Source organism: Phaenicophaeus curvirostris, chromosome 1, assembly GCF_032191515.1.
Source record: "Phaenicophaeus curvirostris isolate KB17595 chromosome 1, BPBGC_Pcur_1.0, whole genome shotgun sequence".
Classification (NCBI taxonomy): Eukaryota; Metazoa; Chordata; class Aves; order Cuculiformes; family Cuculidae; genus Phaenicophaeus; species Phaenicophaeus curvirostris.
Window position 1 is genome coordinate 42,833,411 of NC_091392.1, and position 12,096 is coordinate 42,845,506.

Genomic DNA, 12,096 nt, shown 5'->3' on the forward strand with positions numbered 1-12,096 from the left:
GGAAGAATAAGAGTTTTACTATCATCTGAAAAGGACAGGGAAGACCTAACAGAATATCCTGATTATTATTACCCTAGTCACCTCACAAGCAGAAATACCAACAGGCAACTACTTGTCTGACAGTGACAGCTGGCCTGAGTACCAAAAAGCACCCTATTTTCATTAGCAGATAGTAGCAGAAAGTTTAGTTTGAATTCATACGAAATAAAAAACAATTCTTTAGTCTCTACTCCACACATTGTTTGCTGAAAGAGCAAACAAACCCAGCGTATATATTTTATCTGAGAAGTGTGAAAGACAGTAAGCTAAGGAAGACTATCAGGAAGAATCCACATCACGTCCTACTGCATCTGGTCAAACAACTGGAAATACACATTACTGCTAAACATTTCAGTTCTAATAGCAAGAACTTAGCACAGAGGACTGACACCTTCTTGCTACTTTTTCCCCAGGACAGTGTAACGTTTCATAAGTAAAGTGTCTGAAATTGCAAGAAACAGATTATTGAAAGCAATTCCAGAGATAATTCAGGCAAGCACATTTTATAAGCATGAGGTAACAGAAAACTTTAAAGTTCAAAGAAAACCATTGTTGGCTGGGATCAGGTAATTCACCTCTTATCTATGTGCTAAATATGCTTAATTTGTCATATAAAGAAAAACAACGCCAGCTCTTCACAATGACGCATTTCCAGATCTAAAAATCATACACAGAAAAAAGCTGAATGAAAAATAAATTCTTATGATAAAGAATGAAACAGGTGTAAGTGATAAGGTACATCGTAAGCAGAAGCATTTCAGAATTTGTAAATTTTCAGTATAGACAGAATTTGTGAACCTAATAGCAGCACTAGAGAGCAATTACTGAGGCACGCCATTGCAAAGAAGCTGGAAAATGACTGTTAATCGTTATTACTATTATTGCACAAATCAGACAATATCTATGTATAGAAAGACATGCCGAGAAAATAAACACGATAATGGCAAGAAGTGACAAGGAAAAAAGACTTTGCATCCAAGCACTCCGCAGAAAATGGAGAATAAAGTACCTGAACCATTAAGAAGACTATTAATAAACTCATTCAAGTCAATAACTAAGCTCCTTAGACTTATTCTATGATCTCCAGTTCTACTTCTTAATTCTAAATCCAATCTCTTCTGTGAGCAGAAATACACCAGCTTTACTGGAGGAAAAAAAAAACCAAAAAAACCAAAAAAAGCCCACTCAACCGCCCCAAGAGAATAAACCTTATTTGAACATACTACCAAGTTCCCTATTCTATAGCAGTCTTCTAATTCTTTCCATCATTCTGGATGCAACTTTTCATCCTGTATTTCCAGATGTCCCCATCTCTACACATGATGTATATTGTACATTACTTCTGCAAAGTAAGTTTATTTCTGACTTCCTACAAAGGGAGGCAGACCTAAGGTGAAATGTACTACCTCAGAACTAAGCAGAATTTTCTCCTGAAGCTCTCCTCTCTTCAAATCATCCTTCAGCATCAAGTTTTAATGATCAAACACTCATCACCAGCAAAGCCATGAGACACATTCTACCCGAGTGTTTTATTGGACTATTCAGTCATACGCAAACCCTGGTAGATGAATCCTTTATTGACTTGGTTTCAATATTTTTATTCCAAACACTTGAGCCTGTTACTTAAATGAAAGCTTAGATTTCAAACTAAATTTTCAGCTATACAGAAACTGCAGTAACGCACCAATTCATAAGGATGCCTAATCAAGAGACACTGTTTTATAATTAAGTTACTTTTTTTCTCAGTACTCTCACATTACAGGGTTGAAATTATTCCCTTTACTAAGCATCCCAGTAACATTAAGAGAAAACAGAAACCAAGACCAAGTTCACAAGCGTGCACATTAGACTTCTACCAACTAGCCCTGAAACTTCTGAGCCAATTCCATATGCGTGTATAGTTTTATATAAAATTGCGTATACACAAAACATTTACACGCAGTATAGCTAACCAAGATGAAAGTAAAAGGAATTATGATAACCTCACCTAGCTTCTACAAAAGAAAGATGTGCCTGCATGTTGTTGCCCGCAGAACTTCACAGCAGAAAAGCTAACTACGCTTACTACCTCTTTGGGCTCCATTCCCACTTCCCCATCCTCAGCTATTTGAAGTGCTATTTCTTCACTGCAGAATCGAGTAGTTTTTACCTGCAACTTAGTTAAACCCAGGTGTAAAGTCACCCTTACAGACCAGTCCCCGAGACAAATCTACATGGCAGTCCCTGCACTAACCATGGACTATGCAGAAAACCCCCACTTTACCTTTCAATTCAGGACCTCAGGTAACACAGCCGATGGGGGCATTTACCCAGTTTCTCAACAGCACGTATGGTCCAAGAAATCTGTACTATTAGAGTTACCATGGGAGAGGAGGGAACTGTTGAGCAAATCCAGTGTAGAAAAATTAACTATAAGGCTGCTTTAATTTGTGCACGTATTTAACAATCCAGTGAATCTGACCATTGCCTTTACAACAGTTGTGGCAGAAACTACCACCCGATTCACCTGAACAGCAATGTCACTGGAAAGTGCTAAGTAAAACAGACCTTCCAAGGAGCTATACAAAGCCCAAAGATCAAACTACTGTTCCTTAGGAAGATTCGCAATTTTAGAAGAGGATGAAGATGGGACACTGAAACCGTAACAAGTTATGATTAAAAAATAATTATAGATTGTAATAAAGAAGTTAACTTTTTGGAGAGATATCTTAACAACTACTTGTAAGGTCAGTGAAAAGTTGAGCATTGAATAATGAAGTACCTTTTACAGTAGTATTTCTGCTTTAGCTAGGAAAACACTTTGTTGAAACTTCATTTTATTCAACAAGCCTCAGCTCTGTCCTGCAGCAGCTACTCCTACATGCATTTCCATAACACAGATTTGAGCTTGGGAGATATCACGCTACAAACAGTTATCCACAGCTGGTGAAGTGTCTCCAGAAACGAAACACTCGTTTATTTTGCTACAAGCAGCTCGCTAAACTTTATTTTTGGTGTTTTGGGTTGGTTTTTTTTTAATGCCTGGGACACACCTCTGAGCACGGTCACTCCTCCCGCCCACATCCACACATTTTAACCAGGCACCATGTCCAACACATCCAGCGCGGTTTGCAGTGGCATCAAGCGTAACCTCAGGGCTGTCCCCACGCCACACAACGGCACTTGGCTCCCCAAGCCACAAGAAGGCTCCTCGCCCCCCTTCCCGCCGCCCTTACACGTTCCCCGGCCTGGGCGGGCGGCTCTTCCCCCGGGCTCGCACCGGGCAGCGGCCTGGGGCCCTGGCGGGATAAACGGGAGCGGGAGGAGGGCACCGGCCTCACTACACGCGAGGTGGGGAAGGAGGAGAAGGGGCGGCGGGGCTGGGGGGCGCCTGGCTCTGACCCGGGACTGGAATCGCTGGGATGGAGAACGGGGGGGATGGAAATGCGGGGGGAACAGCCGCAGGCGAGGCTGAGGTGGGGGTGGTGGTGCGCGCGCCCGGCTCTGCCCCGGGACAGGCGCTCGCTGCGGGGGGAGGAGAGGAAGGGGGGGGGGGAACAGCCGCTCGCGGTGGGGGGGGCGGTGGGGAGGGGGCGCTGAGGGAGGAGGAAGGAGACGGGGAGGGGGGGGCAGCGCCCTTGAAGCCGCCGCTTCGGGGGGGGGGGGGGGGGGCTCGCGGCCCCCTCAGAAGCGACGCGAGGGTCCTGAAGGCGGGAAGGGCCCTGCGGGAGGGAGCGAGGCCGGCAGCGCGCGCGCCCGCCCGCGAGGGGAGGGGAAGGGGGAGGGGGAGGAGGAGGGGGGGGGGTGGAAGCCGAGCCTGCCCCGCACTCACCGCTGAGGCGCCTTCTTCTCAGTGCCGGGGGCGGCTCCGCCCGCCCGGGGAAACGCGAACCCGGGGACACAAACGTGAAGAAGCTGCGAAAAAAAAAAACCAAACCCAAAAAAAACCAACCCCCCCAACAAAAATCCCAAAGGCGCCTCGCCTCCTAAAACATAAACAAAGAAAAAAAAACGATCCTACCGAAAATTTTATAAGGAAAAGAAAAAAACCGAAAAATTAAAAAAAAAAACTTTCCTCGCCGCCGTCTCCCTCCCCCGAGGAGCACGAACCCAAACACACCGGGACACGCCCCCGCGCCGCCCATTGGGCCGCGCCGCGCCCGCCCCCGCGCCCATTGGCCGCCCCGCGCGCTCGTCTGCGGCCGCCGCCGCCGCCCCTGCGCGCGGCCCGTGGGGAGGCGCTGCCGGGAGCGCGCCGCCCATTGGCTGGGACGAGAGTCGGTCACAGCGAAGCCCCGCCCCCTCGCGCTGCCTATTGGGAGGCGCTTCCGCGAGCGCTCCGACCATTGGCTGAACTGAACGTCGGTCACAGCGAAGCCCCGCCCCCTCGCGCGGCCTACTGGGCGGTGCTTCCGCGAGCGCTCCACTTATTGGCTGCGGCGCACGTCGATCCCAGCTTAGCCTCGCCCACTCGCACCGCCCATTGGGAGGCGCTTCCGTGAGCTCTCCGCCCATTGGCTGCGGCGCACGCCAATCTCAGCGAAGCCCCGGACTCTCCCATTGAGCAGCGGCGTCGCTGAGCGCTCACTGATTGGCTGCGCGCGCTGCGGCCGGCAGCTCCCCCTTCGCGGGCTCCCGCCCCTCCCTGCCCCATCCACGGGGCACCCAACCCTCCCGCCGAGGCGCCCGCTTCGCCTGCCAGCGCTACGAGGAGGAAACGGGCCACAACGACTCCGCTGGGCGCGGCCACCGGCCCGGCCCCGACGTCGTTTGACCCTTGGCGCCGCCCATCCCCTGGCGGCCTCGCCCGCCCCGAATCCTATTGGCCAGAGCAGGTGTCAAGGGCGCGAGGCCATTGGCGGAGGCTGCCGCCCCCGCAGCCAACCAGCGCCCGCCCCCGACGTCACGTGCCAAATGACACAGCAGCTGCTAGCGCGGGGGGGGGGCTGTGAGGAGGCCGCGCTTTTGATTGGTTGATTTCGCCGTCAATCTCGCCGGGACGGGCGGGGCCGTGCTGCGCGCCCGCCCTCCCGCACGTGGCCCGCGCCGGCGCGCACGTGACCGGGGGGGCGAGGCCCCGCGGTTGTTGGGGGGGGGGGAACGGGAAGAGCCTGTGTGTGAGGGGTTTTCAACAGTTGGGAGGGCGCTTATCACCCAGTTCCAACCCCCCTGCCGTGGGCAGGGACACCTCCCGCTAGGATCAGGCTGCTCAAAGCCCCATCCAACCTGGCCTTGAACACCTCCAGGGATGGGGCAGCCACAGCTTCCCTGGGCAACCTGTGCCAGTGCCTCACCGCCCTCACGGTGAAGAAATTCTTCAATACTTCTTCCTAATATCTAACCTAAATCTCCTCTCTTTCAGCTTAAAACCATTCCCCCTCATCCTATCCCTGCACCCCCCCTAAAAAGAGCCCCTCCCCGGCTTTCCTCTTCCCCTTTCATCGCTGTGTGAGAAATGTTTATTCACTGGTAAAATAAAAGGACAAAATCTTTGAAGAAAAGGCAATAATATATTTTATGACACAGTGCTGAATTATGCGCTTCTAAAAATGCATCCTATCGTAACAAAAGCTGTGGGTAGATATACTAGTTTTAGAAAAAGAACCGTATAAGTCCCCAAAGAATGTTTATTTTTTTCGGTTACCCAACCATGTCTGGAGACTCCCTTCAGGTTCTCTCTTGTCCTAAGACAATGACATCTTACAAGACAATGAAGCATATCGATAAATCCTTGCAGCTCTGAGAGAGTGTTTATTCTTTAAAGTTACTTATCCATGTCTGGAGATTGTCTGCATATTAGCTCTCAATACAAGACAGATTTATATGACAAGATAATTAAACATATAAACCAGCTGAAGCGACACTTACAAATTAATACTCACAAGCTTAAAACCATTCCCCCTTGTCCTATCCCTGCACCTCCTGAAAAAGAGCTCCTCCCCAGCTTTCCTGTTCCCTTTTCAGTACTGGAAGCTGCTCTAAGGTCTCTCCGGCGCTTTCTCTTCTCCAGGCTGAGCTACCCCAGCTCTCTTGATGGCTGTCACTTCCTGACCTCACCCAGGGCTCCGTGCCAGTTTGATGCTTTCATTTTATCTCCTCCAGAGAATCCTGTTACAACCTGATCAACAGAATAGTGGGACAGGTGAAAATACTGTTCTGGAGCGCAAGAGAGAAATAGAGATGGAACGTGCCTGTCACGTTACAGAACAGATCTGCGGGTGTTCAGTGGAGGCACGGTCTGCCTTGGAAGAGCCAGAGCCTTTCACAGGTTGGTCATATCCAGAAGTGACAGCTGCCATGGGCAGCAGGCAAGATCCTGGATACTTATGCTTACCTAAGGAATTTTAACAAGACTGCAATTAGAAAGAATGGGAAAGAACGTGACTATATCTAATTAAGCCAGATAACAAGGACTAGTGCAATGATAAGAGGAAGAACTAGCTAGGACCGGATTCAACCTTGAAGAGATGCCCAAAGAGTCTAAGAGCATGCGCTAGAGTCATAGAATAGTTAAGGTTGGAAGGGACCTTAAAGATCATTTAGTTCCAAGCCCCCTGCCATGGGCAGGGACACCTCCCACTGGATCAGGTTGCCCCAGGCCCCATCCAGCCTGGCCTTAAACACCTCCAGGGATGGGGCAGCCACAACTTCACTGGGCAACCTGTGCCAGCGCCTCACCACTCTCATGGTGAAGAAACTCTTCCTAATGTGTAGTCTAAATCTGCCCTTCTCCAGTTTATACCCATTGCCCCTCATCCTATCACCACAAGCTTTTACAAACAATGCCTCCCCAGCTTTCTTGTAGGTCCCTTTGAGGTACTGGAAGGTCACTATAAGATCTCCTTGGAGTTTTCTCCAGGATTAACAACCCCAACTCTCTCAGCCTGTTCTTATATGGGAGATGCTCCAGCCCTCCGATCATCCTTGTAGCCCTCCTCTGGACCCATTCCAACAGCTCCATATCCTTCTTATGTTGAGGATTCCAGAACTGGACACAGTACTCCAGATGAGGTCTCACAAGAGAAGAATAGTTTGGGTTGGAAGGGACCTTAAAGATTATCTAGTTCCAACCCCCTGCCTATACGCACATGTATTTTTCTTGGTGTAAGCAGAAATCACTAATGTACTGAGAGTGCAAGTTGCACGCACCTGGAGAGAAGAATATGTCCAAGATGCTGGCCTTGTCTTTGCCATAAGTAAAAAAAACAAGCCTAAAGTAATTTCCCTGTTTAGGTTCCCTTTCTCCTTATTGGTGTTCTTTTATAGGTTTGCTTTAATACATAATCCTCAAGGTCTTGGCACGCTTAGTATCAGGATGTGGAAAGCAAAGTGAAACAGTATGATTTATTTTGCATAAGCCTAAGAAGCACAACATTGTCATTTCAGAGAGACAAAAGATACCACACTCTGTTGTCCCTGTAGTTTCACGCTACAAAACAAATTTGAACTGGAGAAGACAAGCAGATTTTGTTGTTTTTTTCTGAAATGATATTGAATAACTCGGAAGTTACCACCCAGGTCCATCTGTGGATTTGGGGAGGATCACAGCTCCCAGGGTAGATTCTGGTTCTCATAAAGTCCAAACACTTATGAACAAAATAGTTTTATAGCTTCTTCATTGCCACTTCTGTCCAAAAATGGGACCAGGTTGGCTAGTAAAATTGCACGTTTTCATCCACTGGATGTCAGTGTTACACTGCTGCTGTGGTGCATTTCCAAGTGCTGGGAAAGGTTGGTCTTCTTGGGGTGAGGAGTTTTGCAAGATCTTTCCTCTGTGGCGGGCAAGCGCTGTCAGAGGAGCTTGGAGGAAGAGGCTCAGTGCAGTATGGATGTACTTCTGGCTTTGGCAGAAGCAGGCTGGGACCTTGCCTACAAGTATCTCCAAGTATCAAACTTCACAGGGAGCGTAGCCTGGGAGAGAGATGGACGCTTCAGTGTTGGGGACAATTTCACACCCTTTTGATTATTCCAACCTTGCCTTCTTTATGTTCTGAAAATACACAGGGCCTCGTCTTTTTAATAATGAATTTTACTTGTGATATCAGAGACAGATAATACTGCACCTGACGGGGACACAACACAAGAAAACACTGTGTGAAGGGACTTCTCTAAACGAACAAGGAGCGCTGCCAGCTTGGGACAATTCTGAATTTAAGAATGGGAGGGGACGAAATACTAGAAGCATCTTTGATATTTGGTGTAGAAAGTTTTTAGATCTGACAGTTGTTTATTATTTCCAACAGTGCCGTAACATCTTTTTTATAGGCTTACAGTTGTTTTGGTTTTTTTTTAATGAATGTTCCTCAATGAACTCTGAATAGTCAGTCACTACAAGCTGCTCATACTGAAAACCAGTCTTTGCTAACCCTGTCTTTTTTCCCGCTTCAGATGCTTTAAGCAGCAGCTATCCAGGGGGCACAGAAAGTAACTGGTTAGTTACCTGTATTGTGAGTAAGAGAAAGGTGACTTCTTGGAAAGCCACAGTAAAATGTATGATGATACTCTCTATAGTGCATTATGTTTAAATGTTTTGGTATAAAATGTGTTTAACATACAACATTATGCTGTACTTTTATCTGTGACTGAAATGCAGGCAGCACTGGAAAGGAAGAGGACTTGTTAAGAAGATGATTCATTAAAAAGTAATCAAAGAATTTATGTTCTCTCATTATACATAACGACAGGCTGATTAAGTTATTCTCTTGCTTATTTCTTGCCCCTGGAAGCTGCTTTTTAGTCTATCCTTTTCCTAGAAGACTTCACTGAAGTTTCAGCAGGCGTATGACATCAAAGTACCAAAGGACTAAAACATGAATATTTGGAAACATTTTGATACTGTTTGAAATAACAATTACCCTTATTTAAAAGTATTTATCCTACTAATTACTTTCAGAAAATATATCTGCTAAGGATTCAGCATTTCCTCCTCCTTCAGTTGAGTGTTGAGAAGATTTCCTACATCCTTTACATAGCTTTTCAGGGAGCAAGCAAGTGAGAGAGAAGCAGCACTTTGCATGCCTGGGAGCTGTAAAAATGGGGATAGGAAAAAGGAATTTGTCTTTAAAATAGGGAAGTGGAGATTTCAACCCAATTATTTTTTCCTTTCTAGGTCACCTATAACAGCAGAGAACAAACACAAAGGAGCAATTAAAGGAAAAAAAATGTAATGGATGCTAGAATTAAATGAAATAGCAGGAGGAAATTAGATAGATAATGTCAAATGTAATTTTCAAATTTGTACATTGGTCAGGTGATTAGTTCTAACGTTCCAGCTTTACAAAAAAATATGTGAAAAAATATCCTTAATGACTGTTTGCATTCAGGATCTGAGCTTTGAGTTCCAGTCAGACATCGTCACATCTATAACTGTTCTTAATATAATAGGCTTATTTTGACATTACCTATTTTTATATGTCATACACAGGACAGACGCAGTTGCAATAGAAACAAGAGCAGTTCATGCGTATCTTGGGCAAAGAGCTTAGCAGAAGTTTCAATTTGTTGTGCTGTCGTGCTCACATAATACTGCTGGAAGGAAAAGGGGAAAAGAGAAAGCTATCAGCCCACAGCTAAAGGAAGAAAAATTACCAATATGGTGGCAGCGTTCTTAAATGGAGAAAAACTTACAATAGTGTTCTGGTTTTGTTTTTCCTGGAGGCAAAATTAGAACAATGCTTCATTAACATTATTTGAATCTATGTTAAATATTGGCATTTTCAGCAAAACAATGTTAACATGTGGGTTTTTTAAGCAGAATAAAAGGTACTTAGGAAAATGTTTTGAATAATATTGTATTCATTTGCTCAGACTGGTATTTTTGTCCATATTTTTTTTCCACTATGTTGGCAGAGGAAGATGCCTGCTTTGTGCTTTTAATGTCGAAAGTGAACCAGTGTGAATATATGAATTACTGGCTGGGACTGGAGCAGTTATGCTGAGGATAGAGATCATGCGGCTCTTCAGGCAAGATTTTATTTGCCTTTTAACCTCCTCATCCCACCTGAACCTAAATTAAAACTAAAGCATAGGTATGTGAAAGCAGTTACAGTATTTTATTGTCACAGGTCCACCTTCAGCATCAGGGCAGCATTAGAATTTTACTGCTAGATGTAGGATACTGCTACAGGCACTTTCTCCCTCCATTTTCAAAGGTTCAGATCTGCACTGGAGTTTTAATTCTCTCAAGTTCTCCACTTTCATGTGTAGTACTCATTTATGTACTAATTTATATCACTTAGCCCCATCACAACAGAAGAATCAGGTTTGGAAGATAGAGGAGGGCAGGGGGCACTCCTGCCAGCTCCTTCCCTGTGCCACAGGAACTGTGGATATGTATATGCTCACACACTTGCAAGAGGGAAATGAGGAACTTACATCTCATAGTATCACATATAATCAATACTGATGCTGGGAAAAGCTTCCAGCACTCCTTCTATCCCAGACTCTAATTGGGACAGCAAGCGCATATGAATTTTTTTTTTTAATCATTATTATTTTCTGGGAGTTGTAGCTGTATCATAATTTAAGATGGCAGTTTTCCAAGGCTTTGCTGTGGTTCTAATTAATTGGGTATGCTGTTTAATTTTTTATTTTAACTCAAGCTTTTTACTCCTATTCAAAAGGGCTCCCATTGTCCTTTATTATTAATGAGATCAAAGCAAACAGGACGGTTGCCATTTCCCCTTAGCCTGTGGAAGTGAGACTGTCCGTAGCGAAAAAGCACAGGGCTGTCTACACTTGTCAGCGGGACTGAAAGCAAATACCATTGGTGGGGCGGCCACCCTTCTTTGCTCTGGTGAATGAGCTGGACACAGACAGCGAGCAGGAATAATGCTCTGCCAGAAAAGCATATGAGAAGACAAGGAATGGAGCCTGAAGAACACGGGATAGACCGAAAAGTTACTGGAGGATGGGGTGGTGGAGCGTGCAGGATGCAGGACAGAAAATCTGGGGGAGGGGGAAATCTGTTTATCGGTCTGCTTTTCTAGTTTGTGGAAAATTGTGCCTCCTTCAGGCAGTCTGGGTAAAAAAAAAACAAACAAAAAACCAACCACAAAGTTTGCTGTCAGTTTTGGTTAGGGACTTAGAACTGCCATTTGACTGTTTAAACTCTCCTACACCCTGGATGGTGGCTATATTATTCCCTCTTCTTAAAGTTTCCGAAACAGGTGTTTGATAAGGAAACATTAAAAAAACCCACCAAAATCTCAAAATCCCCTAGTGTTTACCTGAACCGCTGACTGACACTCACAAAGCGGAAGGAAGGAAGGAAAGACAGACAGAAAGACAGAGAAGAAAACCAAACAAAAGACAGCATACTGAAATCGGTAAAGAAATGTGGTCACTGAAAAAGTCTCAGTGCAAGGAAGAATGAGGGTGATGGTGGGAAAATTGTGGGGAAGATGTTATGTGCCAGGGAGTGGGAAGCTATATGGGAGGTTTCTTGGATCTAGGGCCAGTGTTGCGTACAGAAGGGTGTATTTTGTCCCTCACACAGAGCTCTTATCAGCTGCAGGCTTCTCCTCACCCTTGCGTCATCCCTAATCAGCTGCAGAGTCCCTGGCAAAGACTGGGCAGCGATAGCTGTGTGGAGAGGCAGAAGGGAGACCAATGGAAACAGTGAGCTACGAGTACCAGGAGGAAGAGCTATGAAGGAAAATGGCTCAGGGTCACCTCACGTGGGGTGAACCCTCAGGAAGGTGGCAGCACCTGTTCCTATGACTTTCCCTCCAGCAGCTGCAGAAACAAACAGCAAAGCTCTTCTTTTCTTTACTACTTATACCTGACTACTTGCAAACCCCATGACTCACTTGCTGTCCCAGCTCTGCTTCTGCAATGGTTGGCAGCAAAGTCAATATAAGTATAGCTTTCTGTGTCACCTACTCAATGGAAATCTGCCAGCAGCTTCCCTGTGGCTGCCGTGGGATCAGCTGCTGAGAGTTTGAGGTGGGGCTGTGTGGGCAAAGCCCTTAGGCTGACTCCTGGGAGCAATTATAAACCTTCTTGGTAGCAGGAGATGATCTCTTAGGAGACACTGATAAACCGTGCGCCAGCACCAGTGGAGGAAAACTCATTTGC

The 12,096-nt window shown here is 46.1% G+C and overlaps 2 protein-coding genes across 14 annotated transcripts in view; one reads left to right on the forward strand and one right to left on the reverse strand.

Annotated features, from left to right (window-relative positions):
* TNRC6B (trinucleotide repeat containing adaptor 6B) overlaps positions 1-4,141 on the reverse strand; it is a 133,951-nt gene extending 129,810 nt beyond the window's left edge. For 6 of the 13 annotated variants that reach the window (XM_069855284.1, XM_069855380.1, XM_069855344.1 and 3 more), the window contains exon 1: positions 3,072-3,242. In XM_069855284.1, the coding sequence (XP_069711385.1) occupies positions 3,072-3,102 (31 nt within the window). In that variant the 5' untranslated portion in view covers positions 3,103-3,242. Of the gene's footprint in view, positions 1-2,302; positions 2,383-3,071; positions 3,244-3,850 lie in introns of those variants that run through there. The other 7 variants (XM_069855325.1, XM_069855299.1, XM_069855389.1 and 4 more) reach the window with 6 other exon arrangements.
* The window catches only part of MRTFA (myocardin related transcription factor A), a 506,306-nt gene that overhangs the window by 277,136 nt on the left and 217,074 nt on the right, over positions 1-12,096 (forward strand). The window lies entirely within an intron of this gene.